The sequence below is a fragment of the Cervus canadensis genome, chromosome 6, assembly GCF_019320065.1.
Source record: "Cervus canadensis isolate Bull #8, Minnesota chromosome 6, ASM1932006v1, whole genome shotgun sequence".
NCBI classification, from domain to species: domain Eukaryota; kingdom Metazoa; phylum Chordata; class Mammalia; order Artiodactyla; family Cervidae; genus Cervus; species Cervus canadensis.
In genome coordinates this window covers 8486121-8511567 of record NC_057391.1, presented here as the reverse complement: position 1 = coordinate 8511567, position 25447 = coordinate 8486121, and the positions used below count along the sequence as shown (strand labels likewise).

The 25447-nt window shown below is 36.1% G+C and overlaps 1 protein-coding gene across 2 annotated transcripts in view; it reads left to right on the top strand.

Annotated features, from left to right (window-relative positions):
- Nucleotides 1-25447, top strand: part of AP3B1 (adaptor related protein complex 3 subunit beta 1) — a 227847-nt gene that overhangs the window by 37826 nt on the left and 164574 nt on the right. For both annotated transcript variants that reach the window (XM_043470725.1, XM_043470726.1), the window contains exons 3-6: nucleotides 2189-2263; nucleotides 16215-16310; nucleotides 16921-17081; nucleotides 19293-19359. In XM_043470725.1, coding sequence (XP_043326660.1) covers nucleotides 2189-2263; nucleotides 16215-16310; nucleotides 16921-17081; nucleotides 19293-19359 — 399 coding nt within the window. The remainder of the gene's footprint in view (nucleotides 1-2188; nucleotides 2264-16214; nucleotides 16311-16920; nucleotides 17082-19292; nucleotides 19360-25447) is intronic.

Here is a 25447-nt window from a genome sequence, read left to right as displayed (position 1 = left end):
GATTCTTGAATATGCCATCAAAAGGTGAGCAAAAAAAGGAAAAAATTGATAATTTAGACTATATCAAAATGTAAAACTTTGTGCATCAGATGACACCATCAGCCACATGAGAGGGCAACCCACTGGAGAAAATATTTTTAATCATATCTGATGTAGACTTTGCAGAATATGTAAAGAACTCATATAACCTAATAACTTGTAAAATACAAACTCTAAAATGACCGTAGAAGGTTTGACATATCTTGACTTACTTATCTATGTATCTGTAAACTGTGTTTGTGCATCTTTGTAATTATCTGATAATTTCTAGAAGAAGAACCAATAAAAATTACACAAAAAATTATAGCTGAATAGTCAATATAAAAATATAAGTTATTGAATACTAAAAAAATTTCTAAATCATGAGAGTAATGGCAGTCAGAACAAAAAAAGCACAGGGAATAAGGAAACTGATTAATAAAGTGATAGAGCTGAATCTAACTGCATCAGTAAATATATTAAATGTAACTGATCTAATGTCACTAACTAAAAGAGAGCATAATATTGGATGAAAATGTCAAGAAGCAACTATGTGGTCTCTAGGAAAAATCCACTTTTAATGTAAAGATAAAGATAATATAAAGATGGAAAAATATATACCATGCAAAAACCAACCAAAACATAAAAGAACAATTCCCACTCCTAACCCTAGCACTTCCCATTTCTCCTGCAGTGCTTTAAGTTTCTCCATAGTAGTCATTATCCTCACATTGTTTTTTGTCCCCCGCCCCCATTAGAGGTAAGCTCAGATGGGTAAGGGGCTTCCCTGCTGACTGAGAGGTAAAGAATCCTCCTGCCATGCAGGAGATGCAGGGTCGATCCCTGGATCAGGGAGATCCCCTGGAAGAGGAAATGGCTCCCCACTCCAGTACTCTTGCCTGCAAAGTCCCATGGACAGAGGAGCCTGGGGGCTACAGTCCATGGGGTCGCACAGAGACAGACGCGACTGAGCACGCATGAACAATCCAGCGGGTAAAGACTTTGTATTGTTCATGGTTTTATCCCCAAGGCCTGGGGTAGTTCCTGGTATGTCGTGTCCTCTTGGTGAATATTTGTTGAATGAATTTGACTCTAGGGTTTCTTTTCTCCTTCATGTAGTAACATCTTTTTGAATAGCATTCTGTAGACTAAAGTTGGGGAAGCCTTGGGATAGGGTATCGTAACACAGGATATCTGACTTAGGTAATTATTGATTGACTGAAAGAAGGGACCCTAGAGAACATGAATCCCTCTCTGCTCATTTTATAGATGAGAAAATTGTAAAAATCACATAAAAATAGTTTAGCTGTACCACTTTATGAACCTTCTTTAATCCTCAGAAGGTTTCACAAAACAAAAAATTTCACAGGTAAAGAAATAGAAAATAAAGATTAGCTTTTATCAGAGTTTTCTAAAGCTGTCATGTAGAAAATCTTCTGAGTGATTATTATTAACTGAGATTATTATTATTTAAAATGTCACATAGTATTTGTAAAATGTTTTTGTAAATTTATAAAACTAAACGCCTTATATCTTTTTAAGATAGTTTCTTAGATATGGTATATAATAAAGATCTTTCTAAAAAATTAGAAGTTAACACAGGAGAGTGAATTAAATCTTGTTTTTTCTCTTGGAAAATATGGTGGTGCAGCTAACTTTTGTGAGGAGAGGAAGAGGACCTTGTGAAGGGAGCTGGGAAGAAAAACGTTGGAGAAGTAGGGGAATCTAAAAAAAAAAACAAAACAGGGGAGAGGGAATGACTGTAGTTTGTTTAGAATAACATTTATTCTCCATCCCCACCCCACTGCAAATGTATTACATCTTTAATGTAAGAACTTGTTAAATAAAGAGTACAAATATTTGAAAATGTTTATAATGCCATTAGCCATAGAAATCTATTATAAATATTGTATGTCTTAAATTACTGTGTTTCTTCCCTAATATGTCTGTGTATTTGTGTATTTATATCGATTCACAAGAGATTGTTCTTTGCTGCAGATAGTTGGGCTAAGTAAGATGATTTAAAAAGAGTTAAGCTTGTTAATTCTATAGCTTACTTGTTTCTGTAGTTTATCTTCGAAATATTATATGTATGTAGAATTTATGTTTTGTTTTCAAATGACTAATTTTTTAAAAGTTTGAGCTCTCATATTCTACTTTTATTCCTCAGATGATTGCAAAAGGGAAAAATGCTTCTGAACTGTTTCCTGCTGTTGTGAAGAATGTGGCCAGTAAAAATATTGAGGTACTGTTTTGATTCATAATTTTCATGATTCCTTTTGGTGTGATAGAATCATATACTTTTCAGTTACTTTGAAATACAACATAAGATACTTAAGTGTCACTTGATTTTTGATACAAATAAAATATCCATAATCTTAATAGGTGGAATTGAATTCAAAGTAGACATAATCTTAGCTTGGAATTTTGCTGGAGAATGTGAAAAGTAAAATTGAGATTACTTCACCTTGGTTAAGGATGGTAACTCTCTAAGTATTCTTAGAAGCCAGTTTTGTTGAAGTTTTGCTCTTGGGACTTGATTTTAAAATACTGTATGTCCAGTGAAACAGGCCTACCTTTCTACACTATCGGGGCAGAGACTGAATCCAGGTGTTAGGACTCCAAATCTAGTGCTTCTCCTGGAGCATCTTAGTTCTGAAGACCCTTTCTCAGTGTAGCAGGAGGTGAGCAGAAGGCAGGATGTAGTGGGAACCTTCAATTATTGGTCTCTCTGTATAACTGTACCTGGAATTTGAAGTTGAGAGATTCACAGAACTTTGAGGCCAAGGTAATTAACATTAGGTCCGATGGACTAATATGAGATGGACTAATTAATGACTTCTGATAGAGTGTGAAGAAAAATAGAAATGAGCCCATGTAGAAACTGTTGAGAAAGATGAGTAGGATTGAAAAGTTCAATGAAGAGAATTAGAGATTGATCTGAGCAAATGGTGTGGGGTTTTTTCTGTTTTTTAAAAAAATTCATTAATTTATTTATTTTTGGCTGTTCTTTGCTGCTGTGTGTGGGCTTTCTCTGGTTGCGTTAGATGGGCTGCTCTCTAGTTGAGGTGTGTGGGCTTCTCGTTGCAGTGGCTTTTCTTGGTGCAGAGCGCGGGCTGTAGGGCGCACGGGCTTCAGTGTTACAGATGTGGTGCACAGGTTTAGTTGCCCTGCGGCATGTGGAGTCTTCCCAGACCAGAGATTGAACCCGTGTCCCCTGCACTGGCAGGTCCACCAGGGGAGCTCCATCTCTGCTTTGTAATTGGAGTGTTTATTTTGTTAACACTTGATGTATTTATTGATGTTGCTGAATTTGAGTGTACTATTATACCATTTCTTTTTTTTTTGGTTTCCTTTGTTTTTTTGTTCCTCTCTTCTTCTTTTCCTCTTTTTTAATGGAAGAAATCACACTTAAATTTTTCTTGTTTTTATTTTTAACCCGTACTTTGTATTTTTTTTTTCCTTAGTGTTGCTTGTATCCACTCAACTTTTCACAGTCCAGTTGTGTTTAATGTTGCACTCCTTCACATAAAGTATAGAAATCTTGCAACTGTATATATTCATATCTGTATTGTCTTTTATGTTTTAATTATTAACTTACCAGATTTATATAAGTTAAAAACATCATAAGACAGTGCAGTTTTTCCTTTAAATACTTATGTGATATAAAGGAATTAAAAGAAAAAACAGAAAAAAGTATTTATCATTTATTCAGATATTTATCATATCCAGTGTTCTCTTTGAGTTCTAAGGATTCAGATTTCTGTCTAAAGAGTTTCTGTTAGCTTTTTCTGTAGTGGAGGTCTGCTAGCAATGAATTCTTTTACTTTTATCTGAAAATGTTTGCATTTTGCCTCCATTACTAAAAAATTGTTTCACTGGTTGTAGACTTCTGGGTTAATAGTTTCTTTTTGTTTCAACACTTAAGATGCTTTGAAGATTCTTTTGCCATCCATATTTCTTATGTAAAGTTTCTGATGACTGGATCATTGATCTTCCTATATAATTTGTAATTTTTCACTTGATGCTTTCATGTTTTACTCTTTATCTTTGGCTTTGAGTAATCTGACTATACTGTACCTTGGTGTGATCTTATTCGTGTTCATTTGGTTTGGTGTGTGTTGAGCATATTAGTCCTGTAAGTTCCTATCTTTGATCAAAAGTGGAAATTTTGGGGTGATTATTTCTTCAGGTAATACTTGCCCTTTTCTTTTTTCTCTTTCTGGTATTGAAATTGTGTATATGTTATGCTGTTTAATTTTTATCTGCGAATGTATGAAACTTTGTTGGTTTTTTTAGATTTTTTACTTATTCTTTATATTATATAATTCTTACTCATCTATTTTTGAGTTTGCTGACTCATTCTTCTGTTCACTCCATTTAATTAAGTACATTCATTTTTACTTTAGAAATTAAGATATTAAAAGTATTAAAACTATTTTTTCATTTTAGAATTTCAGTTTGTCCCTTTATATCCTTTGTTTCCTTGCTGAGATTTCCTATATCCTATATTAATGGAGAACACATTTTCTTTTTCTTAAGAATAAGTGTAATACCAGCTCTAAAATCCTTGTCTGCTAGTTCCAGTATCCTTATTTCTTCAGGCTTGTATTTGTTGATTTCCTTTTCATTGTGTGCATATGTTCTGTTTTTTTACTTTTTCATATGTTGGATAATTTGGTTGGTTTCTTTTTACATAATGAATATTAAATTATGTAGATTCTGCATCCTTTTATATTCTGTAGGTGATGTTTTTGTTTTAGATGGCAGTTATTTTGCCTAAATTCAGGTTGCAAATTCTGTTGCACAGGCAGCAACTTAATCTCATATTTTTTGTCTTTTGCTGAGCTACTTTGAGTCTGTTCTGAGCTTGCATGGCTGAGAAGTTAGTCAGAGATGTGGACAGAGACTGCTTGAAGAGCCCATCTCCAGGCTGTCCTTTATGGCATTCCCGTTTCCTTCAGTGGCCATGGGTTGCTGTGTTCCCTTTTGGGTTCTGTCAGAGAGACTGGTTGGTCCATCAGTGCCTCTAACTGCACTTCATTTGCTGTTCACACAGCCTCAGCAGAAGGCCATGGGAGTGGCCATCTTTGCACCTGCTGTCTGTACCAGAGGAATCTGTTTGTTTCTGCTTCATTGCCAGGGACTTTAGAGCTTTTTGTATTATGTCTAGGTTTTTTAAGTGTGTGTGGGAGATTGTGCTACTGGGGTTTTATTCCAAAATTACCACAAGTCCACATATCTATTAAAGAGATTTAAAAATGAGCTCCCCTTCCCATCACCCCCCAAAGTCTTTTATTTGTCCTTTAGTGTTTACCATTCATGTCCCTTTTGATTCCTTCATGTAAGTCCATGAAAGACTGAATTTTTTTCCCTGAATGACTAGAGGAATTTCTTTAATGTTTCTTGTTTTGCTGGTGATGAATTTTCTCAGCTTTTGTTTAAAAAAGTCTTTCTCTTTCTTTGTATACAATTTGAAAACATTTTTGCTGAGTAAAATGTATATTCCTATGTTCTTTACTGTCTTTTTCTTTTAATATTTAAAACATATTTCATTGTTTTCTGACCTACACGGCTTCTTATGACAAATGTCTTGTCATTCTTATCTCTCTCTGCATAACCTATCATTTCTTTCCTCTGTTGATTTTGAGACTTTTTCCTTTATCACTGGTTTTCAGTTTTATTGTATACCTTGACATATTTTTCTTCATGCTTATTCTGCTTGGGTTTTGTTGAGCTTCTTACTCATGTGGGTTTATAATTTTCTTAAAATTTATAAACATTTCAGACATTAGTTTTTCAAAAATATGTCTTTTCTGTCTTCGTTCCTTCTGGGGTTTTAAGCAGACATACAGTACACTAATTGATATTGTTGCTCAGGTCGCTTTTTCAGTCTCTTCTCCCTGTACTGCACTTGAGAAACACTCAAGTTAACCCGTCTTTCCTTTCGTAGTGTCTAGCTATTGTGACTCCCCTGTCGTATAGTTATGTTGCCAGCTACTGTATATTTTCATTTCTACATGTTTAATGAGATCATTTTTATATCCTCCACTTTTCTCTTCAGCATATTCACATTTTTGTCTACCTTGTTGGACGTATGGAGCATATCTGTAATAGTTGCAACATCCCTCTGCTAATTCTATCATTTCTGTCATTTTAAGTCTTTCTCCGGAGACTGATTTTTCTCACTGTTATGATTCATACTGTCCTGATTTTTGTTTAAGTTGTGTTGAGTTTTCTTGTGATGCACAGTTAAGTTTATGTGGATCATTTGATTCTTTCAAAGCATACTTGTTTTGGATATTTTATACTGTTTTATTTTAAGTGCTTAGAAACTCTGAGAAACAGTCAGTAGCTGTATCAGATCTCCAAGCTAGTCCACTAAATACGAATTTCTTACCACCTTATCCTTTCTTTTTTTTTTTTTGTATTTTTAAATTTTTGATTGGAGGATACTTGTCAGAGCCTACTTTGAATGTTTACAAGGAGATACAGAAACACCTGTACTCTAGACTAATGTAACCCCACTACTAAAGCGGTACCTTAGGATCCTGCTCAATCCTACGTGTATTTATGAGATATTTTCTCCCTGGTTGGTGAGAACATGAGCTTTTCCTTGGTTTTTGTGATCTTTGGTGTCTGTTCTGCCTGCTGCTTCCCTGTGTTTCTCTGGTCTGGTTTCAGGTAGTTTCATCTTATGTGCAAGACCATGCTAGCCCACAGTTTGATGTTGTTCCTCTCCAGAGTGCATTCTTTCTCTCTCTCTGAAGTTCCCTCCTCTTTGGTGTCCTGCTTTACAAACTCAGGCACCCTTGGCCTGTGTGAACTTTGATCACTGTCTCATCAGCACAGTGAGTCTTCCGGATTTTGTTTGAGTTGCTCCGTTAATTTTTTTCCCCTTTCTCAGGGTTCACAGTAATGTACTGCCTGGTGTCCAACATATGAAAACTTTTGTTTAATTTTTTCCCCCTGATTTTCTGTGTGGGTAAGGTAGGGAGGGTAAATAAGATCTCTCAGTTATTATTTCTAAGCTATAGTTTTATATCATAATCTGGAAATATTTTTAAAACCCTATAATATATGGAAAGTTAATTACTTCTAGTTTAGAAAACAAGGCATTTTCTAATGAAAAGATTGCATTTGGTACAAGAAAAATAGAGTGCATAAAATATTCATGACCTGAGAATTAGAATTTTTTGTTTAAGTGAAACAGACAGATCAGCCAGGTCACATTTCATTTGTGTTATACAAACACAATGTTGATATGATGTAGACTCTATTATTTGAACTCTGTATGCAGTAGATTGGGCATTAGTATCTCTCATATAAGAAATACTAGTAGTTTAAATAATTTGCATTTGCATGTTCAAAATCTGGAAAAGCGTGGTGAAGTATATGTTATACAATTTCTAGAGTATACATTTCAGTATATAAAATGTTTTCCTGCCATCTTAAATTTTTTAATAGAATAATTTATAGAATTTTAAAGATTCTATAAAAATTTTAAATCTACTTTTTAGATACATTTCGAAGTAATTTCATTTTATATTAGTGAGTACAATACTTATTTCAGATGAATTTTGTGTGCAAATGAATAGACATCATAAAATGAACTTGACTAACTTGAGTAAATTAAAATCAAAACACTAAAAAAAATAATAAAATCAAAACACTTGTATACTTGTTGCCAACTTAAGAACTAGGATAAATTAATATCGGACTTAAGTTGATGAACTGTTCTTTCTCAGATTCTAATTAATGGGATAAATCTAGACTGAGCATGTAATCTTACAGTATTTGCAAAGTTTACTTATGATTAGTTTAGTAGATTTAGTACTTATTAAGTACTATTTATGAGCTTGTTATGATGTATAATTCTGAATTGGTAATTCAGTTAAACTGTCTTTGTGGTATGACAATGCCATCTGAGCTGTCTGAGCTCCTAATTTGATATGTACATTAGTTTTATGATCTCTGATATAAGAAAGTTCAAGTAGCTGGGGGAAAAAATCAAGATTTCACTTAGAAAATTAGTGAGCTGTGGGTAAAGCTTGTCTTAGTGCCTTACTTATAACAAGTCATTTTATCCTCACAAATAACCCTGTGAAGTTGGTTCTTTCATTTTCCATATTTTTATTCTGAGGACAAAGTAGCAGAGAGGTTAGGTTATGTGAGCAAGGTCACATACTTGTGTGTGGCAGTCAGAATCCAAAGCCAGGTAGCTTGGCTTCAGAAACCATTTTAGGTCATTCCCCTTTTAAAGCCATCCTTCCTGTTTGAATCCTTCCTCCTTTTTCTTCAGTTTCTTTGACCTTTTCCCATCATCTGGTGTTGTCTCATCATCTGTCCTTTGGGAGGTATATGACATTGGTATAAACTTGTTTTAACTTTATTGTATTGAAGGAGAGATGATTTACACTGTTGTATCAGTTTCTACTACACAGCAAAATCAGTTGTACATATACATTCTATTTCATACTCTTCTCCATTGTGGTTTTTCACAGGATGCTGAATGCAGTTCTCTATGCTCTACAGCAGGACCCTGTTATTTATCCATTCTGTATGACAGGTTGTGTCTCTGGTCCTTTCCCCAGCCCCCTCGCCCCCTTGGCAACCACAGGTCCGTTCTCTGTGTCTGTGAGTCTCTGTTCCATGGATAAGTTCATTTGTGTCACACTTTAGATTCCACATGTAAGTGATACTGTATGATACTTGTCTTTTTCTGACGTACTTCACTTAGTGTGATGATTGCCAGGTCCATCCATGTTGCTGTAAGTGCTGTTGTTACCATTGTTCAGTTGCTAAGTTGTGTCCTACTCTCTGCAAGTCCATGAACTACAGCAAGTCAGGCCTCCCTGTCCTTCACCATCTGCTGGAGTTCACTCAGAGTTCATGTCCATTGAATCAGTAAATGGTATTGTCTCATTCTTAAGTATTATCGCATACTTAAGGAGTAGTATTCCATTGTGGAAGCAGTGACAGATTTTATTTTCTTGGGCTCCAAAATTACTGTGGATGGTGAATGCAGGGACAAAATTAAAAGACGCTTGCTCCTTGGAAGAAAAAGCTATGATAAACCTAGACAGCATATTAAAAAGCAGAGACATCACTTTGCTGACAAAGGTCTGTGTAGTCATAGCTGTTGTTTATCCAGTAGTTATGTATGAATGTGAGAGTTTGACCATAAGGAAGGTGGAGTGCCAAAGAATTGATGTTTTTGAACTGTGGTGCTGGAGAAGACTCTTGAGAGTCCCTTGGACAGGAAGAAGATCAAACCAGTCAATCCTAAAGTAAATCAACCCTGAATATTCATTGGAAGGACTGATGCTGAAGCTGAAGCTCCAAAACTTTGGCCACCTGATGCACAGAGCCGACTCATTGGAAAAGACCCTGATTCTGGGAAAGATTGAAGTCAAAAGAAGAGGGCGGCAGAGGATGAGATGGTTAGAGAGCATCACTGGCTCAGTGGACATGAATCTGAGCACACTCTGGAGACAGTGAAGGACAGGGAGGCCTGGAGTGCTGCAGTACATGGGGTCACAGAGAGTCGGACACAGCTGAGCGACTAGACTGAACTGAACTGAATATCCCATTGTATAATATTCCATTGTACCACATCTTGTTTGTTCATTCGTTTGTTGATGGACATTTAGGTTGTTTACATGTTTTGGCTACTGGGAATAGTGCTACTGAAAACATAGGGATGCGTGTATCTTTTCAAATTACAGTTTTGTCAGGGTATAGGCCCAGGAGTGTGATTTCTGGGTAATATGGCAACTGTTTTTTTTAGTGTTTTGAGGAACCTTTTTACTGTTTTCCATAGTGGTTGCACCAATTTACATTCCCACCAGCAATGTAAGAGGGTTCCCTTTCCTCCATACACTTTCCAGCACTTGTTATTTGTAGATTTTTTTTTTTAAGTGATGGCTCTTCTGACCAACAAAGGTCTGTCTAGTCAAGGCTATGGTTTTCCAGTGGTCATGTATGGATGTGAGAGTTGGACTGTGGAGAAAGCTGAGTGCCGAAAAATTGATGCTTTTGAACTGTGGTGCTGGAGAAGAGTCTTGAGAGTCTCTTGGACTGCAAGGAGATCCAACCAGTCCATCCTAAAGGAGATCAGTCCTGGGTGTTCATTGGAAGGACAGATGCTGAAGCTGAAACTCCAGTACTTTGGCCACCTCATGCGAAGAGCTGACTCATTGGAAAAGACCCTGATGCTGGGAGGGATTGGGGGCAGGAGGAGAAGGGGACGACAGAGGATGAGATGGCTGGATGGCATCACCGACTCAATGGACATGAGTTTGAGTAAACTCTGGGAGTTGGTGATGGACAGGGAGGACTGGCGTGCTGCGATTCATGGGGTCGCAAAGAGTCGGACACGACTGAGCGAGTGAACTGAACTGATTCTGACCAGAGTGAGGTGATACCTCATTGTAGTTTTGATTTTCATTTCTCTAATATTTAGCGATGTTGAACACTCTGTCGTGTGCCTGTTGACCATCTGTATGTCTTCTTTGGAGACATGTCTGTTTAGGTCTTCTGCCTATTTGGGTATATAAATTTTTATGTTTTAGATATGGCTAGAAATGACCAAGCCCTTAGATATTGGTAATAAGTTATGCTGTAACTAGTTCCTTCTGGACTTCCAGTATTCTTGTTTTAAATAGAGAATTCTGTACTGTTGTTTATTCAAAGCTATTTGTAATGTTCTATTATCAATAGTAGAACTTTTCTATTCATTTTTATCCTTTACAATCAGATTCTGACATGCTGTCTAATATTTGTAACAGAAATGTCCCTGTAAATATAATTACAGTAGTCTCCCTCTCCCCCATGGTTTCACTTTCCATGATTTCAGTTAACTGCAGTCCAAACATATTAAATGGAAAATTCTAGAAATAGTTCATAAGTTTTAAATTGCTCGCTATAACACATAGTGTGATGAAATTTTGTGCCATTCTCTCTGGGATCCCCAACCATTGATGATGTCTGCTCCTGACATCTAACCATCAACATTTTGTGCTGGGTGATCCTCTTTCTGATGTAACATCAGAAGGTCAGTAGCAGCCTAACCCTGTATCACAATGACAGCTTCATTCACCTGACTTCATCTTACACATACATATTTCATCATCTCCCATCACCACAGAAAGGAGAAGGGTAGGTTCAGGCCAGTAAGTGAGAGGGATCAGATTCACACAACTTTTATTATAGTGTATTGTTATGGCTGTTCCCTTTATTATTAGTTATTGTTAGCCTCATACTGTGCCTAATTTATAAATTAAGCTTTATTATAAGTATGTGTATGTAGGAAAAAACATAGTATATATGGAATTTAGTACTATCTGTAGTTTCAGGCATCTACTGGGGGTCTTGGAACATATCCCCCACAGGTAGAGGGGGACTACTGTATTGATCTGTTTGTTCTAGGTTTGTTTTGCTCTTAAAATACTGTTAGTTTTTGGAAACAGGCTTAATCCTCTAATGTTGTGGAAAAACTGACCTAAGCTGCTTAAAATTTATGTTCAGAAAATGGATGTTTCATTGCTATCAAGTACAAAATTTCATTTTTACAAGTACATGCTGCCTTAGACACACAGTTGAGCTGTACGTCATCTGCCATTCAATGTCAAATGATACCAAAAGTGACCTAGTAAGCAATCAGTGGTTATAGTACAAAAATAATCAAAGGTGTAGTCAATAACTCATGAAGTTTGATGCACTGGTATTGATAAGCTAATTAAACAGATCTGCCTGTGTTCTCCCAGCCTACTGGGGCTCTGCTGTGATTAGCTTTACAGCAAGGAGTATTCTAACATTGAATGAAAGTAACTGATCAGAGAATGTTGTAGTCACGAAGCGTTAAGTCCTCCCATTTCTGGTCACAGAATGGTTTCAGGGAAAGTAGGCTCTCTCTGCACACCTGCAGCCAGTCACTGCATAGGCCTCTTGTGGTCAATATTGATTGATTCTTAGAACAGAACTTGAACAAATTTAGTGTTTTGCAACCTTCTGTGATTTAATATTGTTATGCTTTTTGCTATAACAGTCATAAAAATCCTTCTCCAATGGTGAGTAATTACAGCAATGCCTGCTAGCTCAGCTGTGGTTTGAACGTTTTGGTGTTGCCAGTATATATACTAGATATATTTTGGAGTTCATAATTCAGCTTTAAGAGCTGGCTTACAGTTAGGAAAATAAAGATGATGCTGAGAAATAAATCCCAAGAAGATGAGGAGGTGGGTGTGGACCCAACCCATTCTGGTTTCCACACTTCCCTGAGAACTGTAGACTGAGACCTGAATGTAATTGGTGAAGAGAAAGAGTATTTTAAATGATTAATTTTCTTCAAAAAACCCACAAGTTAAAGACTTTGGAGGCAATCTTCTTAATACCTGTTGTTTTCTAACAAGTGTGTTGATGTCCTTTTAAACATCTGTTTCATGAATTATAACTGTTGGTGCTAGGTTAGATATAGCAATCTATCCCCCCCCCCCCCCGTCTCTCATTGGGCTGTGATGTTTCATTCAGCTGATTATTATTGGGCTCTTACTGTGTGCCAGGCTATGTGAATATACAGGTGAGTAAGGAATGGTGCCTTTACTAAATAACCTCACGTTCATTCCAAGGTGGATTCAAAAAATATCTTATTTAAAATCTTGTGTTGATTTGATATGTTTAAATAGGTGCAGATCAGTCAACCAGCAAAAGTTGGCTCCTTTTTGGTGCTGTTGTAATCTTAGGAACTTTAAGATCTGGTTGGGGAGAAAATGATAAGTGCTTCTTAAACTGGGATTTAAGAATTTAAAGATTTTTATATCCATTTAAATATAATCTAAAGCATTGGGTATATTTGGATCATTTGGTTACCATCTTATATACTAGTATCACTTAATTTTGGAACCCATTTTTTGTATTCTTATGTGAGATCACTTGATTCAATGATCATTTGAAGCTTTCATGGACTTGAAGGGGCCTGAGGGTTGGTATCATCTATGGAGATGAGTGGGCACTTGGGTGAGATATGCTTTTGACTGATTGACACGCCAGGGTGGTTTTTTTTGGAGTGAATTTGTTCCTGATTGGCTAGCGTTCAGAAGCAAGGGGCGGTCACAGTTTGGTTGACTTGCAAAATCTTGTTGATTTAGCTGAGTTTTTGTCTGTTGAACTCATTTAAAATAGTTTTGGTGGCTACGCGTTGCCAATGTTATAGAAAAAACCATCTTAGAGGAGTGTGGGAACTTAAAAATACTTTGTTTCTGATTGTTTATAATGAAAACTTCAAATACTTTTAAAATCAGAGAAAGTACTATTATTTTTGGGTTGGAGGTTGTCTGGAAAGATGAGATTCACCCCTGAAATGAAAATGTCTTTATTATTTTACTAGTATAAACTTAATTTTCATTGTAAAAAAATTAAATAACATAGAAAGATGTAATGACTGAAGGTCACTGGTTAATACCATTACCCAACGATAGTCACTGTTAACATTTGCTGTATATTTTTTTTAACTTTTATGCTTAACTGATTTGAGTCTTGACTCTTCATTTAATAGATTTCCATATTGCTCAAGTTATTCAACCTCTCTCTGCTTCAGTTTCTTCACCTGTAAAGTAGAAATGATAATATCTATTAAAAAAAAAAAAGAAATGATAATATCTATTCATTGAGTTGTGAATATAAAATTAATTAATCTAAATAAAACATTTAGAACTGTGCCTGACACATAGTTAAGTATATAACTATTTGCTATTATTACCATGTTATGTCCAGTCTAAGACATGTGTTTTCTATTTTAAAGTTTATGCAGTCAGGACTTATCTTTACAATTGAGGATGACTTAAAATTGGCTGAGGTTTTTGTACCTTTCTTGTGGTCCATGAAATTATGGTGCATCTTACAAATTGATGGTGCACCCTAAGACTGATAAAATGCGGCATATGTGTGTTTATTTTCTATTAATACGGAAGTGAGATCATAAAATGCATGCTGTTTTGCATCCTCAAAAATTTTTATAAGGACATATTTTCAATGTCAAATATCGATTCACATAATTATATATAATAGCCACATAATACAATGTTATATGGATATACTGTAATTTGTTTTACTGTTCCCCTCCTAGTGGGAATTTTATTGTTTAATGTTTGATTTTTATGGAACATTTTGATTAGTAGAACTTGAGAGAAAAAAGAATGATAAACTAAGTGGAGATTGAGACAGAAAATCAAGTTATATTTGAGGATTGTTTCTGGTTGACTGGAAAGGGAAGATTATGGGCTGTATTGAGTAGGTTGTACATACGCTATGGGCTGTATTATATATTAGGTTTAGTTTTTAAGATTTTGTGGGTCTATTCAACAATGAAGAGTAACTGGAAATATTTTTTGTTAATTTCACCTATAACCCTGTCAATATACTACAGACAAATTGATATTATCTTGAAATGGTGTGTTTAGCATTTTTATTAGTAATGATAAAGTTGTAGAAAGTATGTTCGTTAAGTTTTCACTCTTGTTCCTGAAATTGTGAAGAACAGCAAAATAGGTTGGGTTATAGATTATAGAACTAAAATTATCTGAGGAGGGTGCCATGATGTATTGAATTTAAGTTGAAAATTTCTGTAGGCATGTGTAAGGTACTGTCCTTTTAAAAGACCTCACTAGGACAATTATTCAAGTGTGGATTGATTTAGTCAGTAGTACATTTGGAAAAAGTATATGGTTTTAATCAAGAATTAGTTGTCTCAGTAGAAGCACCTCATCTGGAACAAACTCTTAGCTAGTGTGTCTTGCTTAGACTTCATTTGTAGCTTGGAGTGCCACGCTGAACAGAATATAGACAAATTGGGGTGAGTTCAGAAGGGAACAAGCAGGATGGTGGAGGAACTCAGGACACTGCTGTCTGTGTCAAGAGCAGCTGACGCGTAAGGGAAGAAGGCTATGGCTGTGCTGCGCTTGGTTGCTCAGTCATGTCCTGCTGTGAACCCATGGACTGTACGGCCCGCCAGGCTCCCCCGTCCCTGGGATTCTCCAGGCAAGAACGCTGGAGTGGGCTGCCATTTCCTTCTCCGGTGCATGAAAGTGAAAAGTGAAAGTGAAGTTGCTCAGTCGTGTCCGACCCTTAGCGACCCCATGGACTGCAGCCCACCAGGCTCCTCTGTCCATGGGATTTTCCAGGCAAGAATACTGGAGTGGGGTGCCATGCCCTCCTCCAGGGGATCTTCCCAACCCAGGGATCAAACTCAGGTCTCCCGCGTTGCAGGTGGGTTCTTTACCATCTGAGCCACCAGGGAAGCCCTGGCAGTTGTCCCTGAAGAAATCCACGTTGGTTCCTATGATGTAAAATATGGCCCAATATAGCACTGTTGTCCTTTTCAGCATCGATTCCAGCTGTTTCTAGCTACTTCCCCTTCTTTCCCATGCTCTTTGAACATTCCATAGACCTTTAGATATGTACTATGGAAATATATCAGAAAATTAATCAGGCAGTGGTATCTGAAGATATTTGAAAAGGGAGAGACAAGCTGAAAGCAGTGTCGTAAGGAAGCAGTTGATGAATTTCAACTCAGATTTCAATTTTCGGTTAATTTTTCGTCTCATCATAATTTTGTTATAAATTTAGTGATTTAATTCCCTTTGAAAACAGTTTTCAGAACACACTTCCATCCGTCTGGAATTTTTATTACATTAAATTGATGCTGTTGTCACACATTCTTTTGGAACTGAAAATATCATGTAAGGTCTGTTGGAATCTGAATCTTATCATAGAATCAGAGTTGCATTTCAGCACCTTTTGACAGATGAGGAAATGTAAATTTCCATACCGTGTAGTTGGTTAGTGGACAGAACCCAAGTTCCATATATTATTTGTATGCCTCATTTTGAAAATACTTTTGCAGTTTAGTTAATGGTTTAATACTCTTGTATGAGTTTTGCTCAGGAACTTTTTTTCCCTTCAAGAGGAAGGACACCTTGATAGGATGTTGCTGTTACAGATTAGATTAGTAAAATCCTTACTTCACAAACTTTTTCTGTTTCTATTAATTATCTTATATTATCTTTATTTTATAGTGTAGGCTATGAGCAGGTTCCGTTACTTAGTTCAGGAAAGTTGAGAATGGATTTTTGTATAGACAGTATTGAATGCTTAGTTTTCACTCTGGCTAGGATTAAATGGTTTTTTCTTTTGCACAGATCAAGAAGTTAGTGTATGTTTACCTGGTGCGATACGCTGAAGAGCAGCAGGATCTGGCCCTCTTGTCCATCAGCACTTTCCAGCGAGCTCTGAAGGTAAACGACAGAGTGAGCAGGCAGATAGCCGCAGCATTTCTGCACAGCTGACGGTGTGTCGTTTAAAGAAGTGGAGCAATAATCCTCTCTATGGTGCAGCCATGTTTGAAAGAGTTAAAAGGCCTCTCACTGTGCCTATTCAGTACCCTTGGAAAATAATTTATATAATCAACTGGGCTTTGCCTTGTAGGTTCCTTTAAGTTCAATGTAATCATTATTGTGCATCAAAGAATTCTTCATCATTACACTAACTTGTTGAAAGTATACAAAGAGGGGGCATGAATTTTTTTTAAAGATAAAATTAACGACCTGCAGCATTTTATTATTATGAAACTCTTAAAAACCCCCCATGTTTGGTAATATATGATCAAGTAGAATTATAAACATTACTTTGCTTGTTAAAACATTATTCAGAGAAAGAAACATTTTGTTTCTCTTTTTCCTTAGCCATTTCCATATACTGGTTATTTATTTTAAATTAAGTACCTTTTTTGGGGGGGGGGGCTATCATTGTGTTATATCCTATAAGCACCTGTTAACTGTGTCATAATGATGTGTTTGAAATATTGCAAACTTGAAATTTTGATGAATATTTTTGTACTGTTTTTAGGACCCAAATCAACTAATTCGTGCAAGTGCTTTGAGAGTTCTGTCAAGTATTAGAGTGCCAATTATTGTACCTATTATGATGCTTGCCATTAAGGAAGCGTCTGCTGATTTATCACCATACGTTAGGAAGAATGCAGCCCATGCAATACAAAAACTGTACAGGTTGGTACTTTATAAACAACACCAAAGATCCCTAATATTGCATGGAATGTTAAAACCCATGGAGGCATATTTTATTCACTCATATAGTAGTCTGACCTTAAACTAAGTAAGTAAACTCAGTGACCATGTTTCTTTCCCCTTGCCCACAAACATTCTTTATGCATCTTCTGTTTTATTTTGGTTATTTTGAGAGCCTTTGCAGGGTTTATACTTGTGAACCTGTTAGGGACAGTGATATTTTATGGATTTTATAACTTAAAAATAATCAGATATTGAATTATCATTTATACAGTCTCATTACACATACATGTATGTTATTAGAAAATTAAGATTGTTTTCCTCTTATTTATTGTAGGGTAGAGTCTAAAGCTTGTTATCTTCTCAGCTCACTTTGTTACCCCTTCATCCATCTTTGGTCCTGCTATTTCTTTCCTTGCTTTCTTCTTTTCCAGAGCCGTTTTATTAAATACTGTTTAAATACTGATTTTTAAATATAGCACCATACTATATTTATGTGATATATTTATTGTATATGGTATACTTATATATATTGATAGATATATATGCACATATATATGGTACCTTGATCTCTGTATAAAATATATTGCTTAAAGAATTATTATCTTTCATAATTTGGTATTATTTTCGGTTACCATTTATTTCACAAGCTTTTATCAAAATCATTTTGTGTTTTTGGTGTGGTGCTATATGCATAAGATGTATGAAAACATTAGAGGATGTAGTATCACATTTTGAGGGAAAAAAATCAAACATATGCCAAATAATTAAAGCAATCTATAATTGAGTAAGGTATTGCTATATAATGAATATGTATATACAAAGGCACAATGACAGTGCCTTTGACAGGGTAGAGCTCAGAGACTGTCATATAGGGTTTCTTAAAGTAAAATAGAAATGGGGTTAGTTGGGAAAGATTAGAGAAGGGAGAATGGAGCTGGAATTTGAAAGAATTTAAAGGTTTGAGTGTTCTGATAATTATGTGCTTAGTCACTTCAGTAGTGAGACTCTTTGTGACCCTATGGACTGTAGCCCACCAGGCTCCTCTGTCCATAGGATTCTCCTGGCTAGAATACTGGAGTGGGTTGCCATGCCCTCCTCCAAGGTAATTATAAATCAGATAATTATAATGATCAATAATAAACTTATATAATGTTTATGAAAAGTGAAACTCTTTCCTAATTGTCAAAGTCACCTCATGCTTCGTAGTTTTTATCCTTTCTGTTTATTAACTTACAAAATAAGATCAAAGCTCACTATGACAGTTCAAAGGCCCATCGCTGGGCTCCATGTTACCTCTCTCTGTCTTGAATTTACAGTCTTGTAGCTCAGTACTGCCTATTAGTCCTCTCCATAAAATGTTTCTTATCATTAATCATCTCTTGTTCCTTTTTTAGTCTCTACATAGAATATTTCCTACTTTTCCAGCTCTAAAGTCAAGTTAAGGTTCATCTGAGATGTCACATCCCAAAAGAAACCCTCCGCAACCTTCCTGCCTCCATCAGTGTTCTTTATCCCCATAATCCCTTATCCATATCACCATTGTGACTTATGATTATGTTTGGGATTATTTGTACTAGATTGTCTTACTTCTCTTTGTAGACCCATTTAGTTTCTCAGTAAATGAACAATTGAGTTCTGTGCTAGGAAGAAATTATCAATATTTCGGTGTGTAAAGCTGGTATTAAGATACATGTGTCATTTCTATACATATGTGAGCCTTTGTTTATATTTTTTGGTTTTAGATGGTGGGTTTTATTATGCATGTCTCCCATCAGTAAACTAGAATGATACAAAATTCTTATTTGGAAATTTCCATGTATTTCTTTTTGACAGTTAGATATCCATGGTCAAAAATGATTCCTATTTTGTTATTTTCCCCTAGTTAAAAAAAGATTTTGTGGTTTAACTAATTACTTTCTTAAGGTTTTCAACTTCATTAAGAAGTGGTTTTGTTCTTTAACTATTTTCTTAATGGTTTTGATATCTGGGTTTAATTAATATGAGCAACTTTAGATAGAATAGGGAAAATCAACTTATTCCACTTTAAATTTGTTTTCTGTTTATTTCTATCTATAGTCTTTTTCTCCCCCCAACTTAAGAAATTTTTCATATTCTTGAAATGATTAGCCTCATTTAAAGTTAGAAATAAAGGAAAAACTTAATGTAAATTTTTTTCTTTTTATATTTTAGCCTTGATCCAGAGCAGAAAGAAATGTTAATTGAAATAATTGAAAAACTTCTGAAGGATAAAAGCACAGTAAGTAATATCTTTTCATGTCCAATAAAATTGTGCTTTATTTACATAATATTATTTTACTATCATATATATGATATAATAATTATTATAGAATAAAAAGGCGCTTGCTCCTTGGAAGGAAAGCTATGGCAAACCTAGATAATGTATTAAAAAGCAGAAAAATCACTTTGCCAACAAAAGTTTGTGTTGTCAAAGCTATGTTTTTTTTCCAGTAGTCCTTATAGATGTGAGAGTTGGACCATAAAAAAGGCTGAGTGCCAGAGAATTGATGCTTTGAAACTGTGGGGCTGGAGAACTCTTGAGAGTCCTCTGGACTGCACGGAGATCAAACCAATCAATACTAAAGAAAATCAACGTTGAATATTCATTGAAAGAACTAATGCTAAAGCTGAAGCTCTGATACTTGGACCACCTGATGCAAAGAGCCAACTCATTGGAAAAGACCCTGATGCTGGGAAAGATTGAGAGCTAAAGGAGAAGAGGGCGGCAGAGGATGAGGTGGTTAGATAGCATCACTGACTCAGTGGACATGAATCTGAGCACACTCTGGGAGATGGTGGAGGACAGGGAAGCCTGGTATGCTGTAGTCCATGGGTTGCAAAGAGGCAGACATGACTTAGCAACAGAACAACAAATAGATTTTGAAATTATATAAATATTAATGGAGCTCATTAAAATCTTGAAAAATAAAAATGTCCAGGTAAAGAGAAAAGTTCCATTTAGAATTTTAGTTTGTTACATATTTCTTCATGAGAGTCTGAAGAAGAGCAAGTTGGGGAAAGACTATTCTTTCTTTAACCTGTGGCTAACTTGTTGACTGCTTTTGAGGCCAACTTTTTTTTATTTTAAACAATGATTTACTAGGATTTTTAAAGGCCGAATCAGTTGAAAGCAAATAATTGTTTTAAAATGTATTCAGTATTAAAGAGATAATGAAAAATAGAGGAGTGCGTTTTAGTATTATAAATGTGTTATTTTTTTTTCTTAGATACTAAAATGTTTTCATATGTATAACACTGTTTTATTGGCTCGTTAGAATGATCTTACTGAGCAAATTCCCCATCTTTGGGGAGTGTGCATGTCTCTTCCTCCTTCCTATTCCACTCCTATTCTTTATGTATATGATAATGAGATCTAGAAATAATGGCGATGCATGGGATCTATGAGCAGACCTCTGGAGGAGTTGGTGTAATGGTATCTTTGATGGAGTCCTCTACACCCACCTGTATGGCTTAAAACTATTCAAAAAAAGGATTCCAGCTCATTTTAGGAAGATATCACCCAGGTGCATGCATATCTGTTTATAGAAGCCAATATAGCAACCACCAGCCTCGTCACTAACAGTCGGGCACGACTGAGCGACTTCACTTTCGCGCATTGGAGAAGGAAATGGCAACCTACTCCAATGTTCTTGCCTGGAGAATCCCAAGGACGGGGGAGCCTGGTGGGCTGCCGTCTGTGGGGTCGCACAGAGTTGGACACGACTGAAGCGACTTAGCAGCAGCAGCAGGAGCAGCCTTGTATTGTGCTCAGTCGCTTGGTCATGCCTGACTCTTTGTGACCCCGTGGACTGGAGCCTGCCAGGCTCCTCTGCTCATGGAGTTCTCCAGGCAAGAATACTGGAGTGGGTTGCCATGACCTTCTCCAGGGGATCTTCCCGACCCAGGGATTGAACCCAAGTCTCCTGCATTGCAGGCAGATTCTTTACCATCTGAGCCACCAGCGAAGCCAGACAATAGCTGTTAATATATGGCTTAGTATACAGTCTGTCCTGGAGAATGCTCAGTGTGTATTTGAGAGGAATGTATATTCTGCTGGCTTTTGGGTGGCGTGTTCTGTAGATGTCTTTTGGGTCTAATTGGTTTATAGTATTGTTCAAGTCTTTTGTTCTTTGTTTACCTTCCTTCTTGTGGCTCATTAAAAGTGGAATATTGAAGTCTACTGTTAACTATAGAGCTGTCAGTTTTGTCCCTCTTACTTTATATATTTGGGAGCTCTGATATTTGGTGCATCAGTTCAGTTCAGTCGCTCAGTCGTGTCCGACTCTTTGTGACCCCATGAATCACAGCACGCCAAGCCTCCCTGTCTACCACCAACTGCTGGAGTCCACCCAAACCCACGTCCATTGAGTCGGTGATGCCATCCAACCATCTCATCCTCTGTCGTCCCCTTCTCCTCCTGCCCCTAATCTTTCCCAGCGTCAGGGTCTTTTCAAGTGAGTCAGCTCTTCGCATCAGGTGGCCAAAGTATTGAAGTTTCAGCTTCAGCATCAGTCCTTCCAATGAACACCCAGGACTGATCTCCTTTAGGATAGACTGGTTGAATCTCCTTGCAGTCCAAGGGACTCTCAAGAGTCTTCTCCAACACCACAGTTCAAAAGCATCAATTCTTCAGCACTCAGCTTTCTTCACAGTCCAACTCTCACATCCATACATGACCACTGGAAAAACTATAGCCTTGACTAGAAGAACCTTTGTTGGCAAAGTAATGTCTCTGCTTTTTAACATGCTGTCTAGGTTGGTCATAACCTTCCTTCCAAGGAGCAAGCGTCTTTTAATTTCATGGCTGCAATCACCATCTGCAGTGATTTTGGAGCCCCCCAAAATAAAGTCAGCCACTGTTCCCACTGTTTCCCCATCTATTTCCCGTGAGGTGATGGGACCGGATGCCATGATCTTAGTTTTCTTTGTTGAGCTTTAAGCCAACTTTTTCACTCTCCTCTTTCACTTTCATCAAGAGGCTCTTTAGTTCTTCTTCACTTTCTGCCATAAGGGTGGTGTCATCTGCATATCTAAGGTTATTGATATTTCTCCTGGCAATCTTGATTCCAACTTGTGCTTCCTCCAGCCCAGCTTTTCTCATGATGTACTTGGCAAATAAGTTAAATAAACAGAGTGTACTTATAATTGTTTTTACCTTCCTTTTGGCATTATAAAATGTCTCAATCTCTCGTAACAGTTTTTAAATTCTACTTTGTCCTGTTTAAGTACAACTTTCTTACAATTGCTGTTTACGTGATATATCTTTTTCCTTCTTTTTACTCTCAACCTGTTGGTATTTTTTAATCTAATGTGTGTCTCCTGAGGTCTATATAAAGTTGGATCTTGATATTTACTCTGGTCTGACTACATATGCTTTTTGATTAGATGGTTTAATCCATTGATATTAATTCTTACTATAATATAGTTGATTTATAGCTGCCATTATGTTTTTCTGTGTCTCATGTCTTTTTTTGTTTGTTATTCCCCCTTCACTACTTTTTTTTAATATCCAGTGTATATGATGTGTATGATAGCTCTTTTAGTGATCTTTTTCACTATGTATTTTTGAAAATACTGTATTTACCTGAGACTGTACTGGAGACTAGACAGCAGATTTCTTTTAGTCAATAATGTAGCAGGAATCTTTATTTCTTCTGTAGTGGTTGGTGTAATGAAGACAGAGAAAATAAATTTGATTCCTTTTTGTCTTTTGTATGGCATACTTGTTATATCCTTCTAGACCCAAATACGAAATCAATATTATTGATATTGTGGATAACTTGATTTCAGTAATAATAAAAAAACATTTAGTTTCTTCTGTCTTGAAGACGTTTGCCAAGTACTGTGAAGAATACTAAGATCTGTAAGAAAGAGATCATTTGTTTTAAGGTAGTTTGCCATGATTTCTGCTACATAATAAGCTAAAGAAATTAGTTTCTTGGCCTAGAAATGAAATCTCTGTATATAATATGTGCCTGTCTTCTCAAACAAGATGTAGCATGTCACAGGTAACAACTGCGTTCTTTGAAATTAAACAGAATTGTATTTGAGCCTGAAGTTTTACCACCTATTAGCTATGTGTTAGGGGTTTCCCTGGTGGCTTAGAAGTAATGAACCCACCTGCAGTGCGGGAGAGGCGGTTTGATCCCTGGGTCGGGAAGTTCCCCTAGAGGAGCAGAGAGCATCCCCTTCTCCCTGGAGAAGGAATAACAACCCAGTGCAGTATTGTTGCCTGGGCAGTCTCATGTATAGAGGAGCCTGGCAGACTGCAGTCCATGAAGTCCCAAAAGAGCTGGACACGACTTAAGTGACTGAGCAATAGCTTAGTATTAAGCCTTCATAAATTTCAGCTTCCAAATTTTTAGACCTTATAATTTGCAATCTATAAAGTTTTTGTTTGTGTTGAGAAAGTTATTGTATGTAAAATCCTCAGCACAGTGCCTGACACCATGAAAGGAGAATAATAAGAAACAAACGACTCAAAAAGGGGTATAAAGAATACACTTTCTTTGTAAATTTATAATGTCTGCTCTTGGGTTCTGACCACTCATTTCCAAAATACAATAGAAAAAGTATTGTACTTGTTAATAGTAGGTATTTAATATTTGTTGAATAAATGTGAGAATTAATTGGCTATATTCTTGGTGAAGGTAATTAGGTATTTACTATTATTTTCAGTGTTTTACTTCCCAAATGGTGTGTGTCATGCTCTGTTCAGAGGTAGATAGGTCCTTGGGGAGCTTTGACGGTCTTGTCATTTGTGAGGTACTACCTGTCCTAAAGTATATATAGGATATGTTTATTCTTAAAAAATTAAAAAAGAACCTATGTCTATTTTCTATCCATATGAAACAGGAGTAGTTTATCCTGAATTCTCTAATTCCAGAGCAGAAGCACACAGTTTTCCAGTGTCCTACCTTTTCATGTCAATATTTGTAACTTCCTTTTCCAACATTAAGAAATGTGACTTACATTATCCACTACACATTCACTTACTCAGTCCTGGAATGTAGATAAAGTATTGTTTCAGAATTGCTGGAGTATACTCTGTGAAGAGTAGTGAGATGGGGACTACTAATTGAGTTAAATGTTGGTTTAGAATTATGTTTATCATTAGCCTTACTTCTTTGAATGCTGTTATAAATCGAAATTGCATTAACATTGTATGGTTGAACTTGTTATATTGGTATAGAAGAAAGCTATTGATTTTCTGTATGGTGATTTTATATTTTGCTTCTTTGCTGAATTCTTTTATTGTTTGATTTAGTTTTATCTTTCAACTGTCATTGTTTCATTCCAGAAAACAAATCATATCATTTGCAAATAGAGATAACTTTACTTTCTCTTTTCTGATACCTGTGACTCTAATTTTTCTTGTCATAATTAATTATATTGGTGTATAACTTTAGTACAGGGCTCAGTAGTGGCGGAGATGGTAAGCACCCTTGCCTTGTTTCAGTTTAAAGGAAATCCCTGTAATGTGTGTGCATTAAGCGAGATGCTGACTCTGAGGATTTTCTCTTTTAGTTTTGTCTGGTATGTCAAGGTCAGTTTTTTCCTGGTACCCAGTGAGGCTTGTTACAGTATAGATTTAGAGTTTATGTTATTTCTGGCAAAGTAGTGTTGTGGTTGTTAAGATTAAGTTTTAAATATTAATTCTGTTCAACTCTTACCTTTTCTTCAGAGATTTCAGTTTTCTCTAAGTTGGATCTTCTTTGCTGCCTTTACTTCTTTATCTCGCTTTCTTTCTCTTGGTTCTTTTTGTACTTTTCTTAAATGACCCTTCCTAAATTTTTATTCATCTATTTTCTGCCAGGGGCATTTTGCAGTTTAATCAAGAAGTCTGGTTATTTCTTTTCTGGTTTCAATCAACTTATGTTTCTTCCTGTTGTCTTTTGTTCATTTCTGTTTTATGATTTTCAGTTTCACTTCATTTATGTGATCTTGAAATGCTTCTTTCTGGCAAGTTAATTCATTTTGAAGTGTTGTGTGACAGCTATTTGTTTGCTTCATCATGGATTTTTTTTGTGGATAATTTTCATCAATTGTTTTGATTTTCATCTTCTGCTCTTAGCTACCAGGAATCTTTTTGTAGTAGGCGCCTTTCTTTCTCTCCGCTGTTGCTTTCAGTTCTCTCTTACGCCCATATCTGACTCTCGTCTGCTTCTCTTCTGGGCAGGTACTTCATACTATCGTAGATCTTTGTAAGGTGTGTGGTGCATACATGACAGATACCTCTGATTTTAGAACTTAATTTTCTACTCACATGTAATTAAAGTTTGGACATTGCAAAGTATTTTTAGTGTTGTCTAGAGCTTTGATTTTAA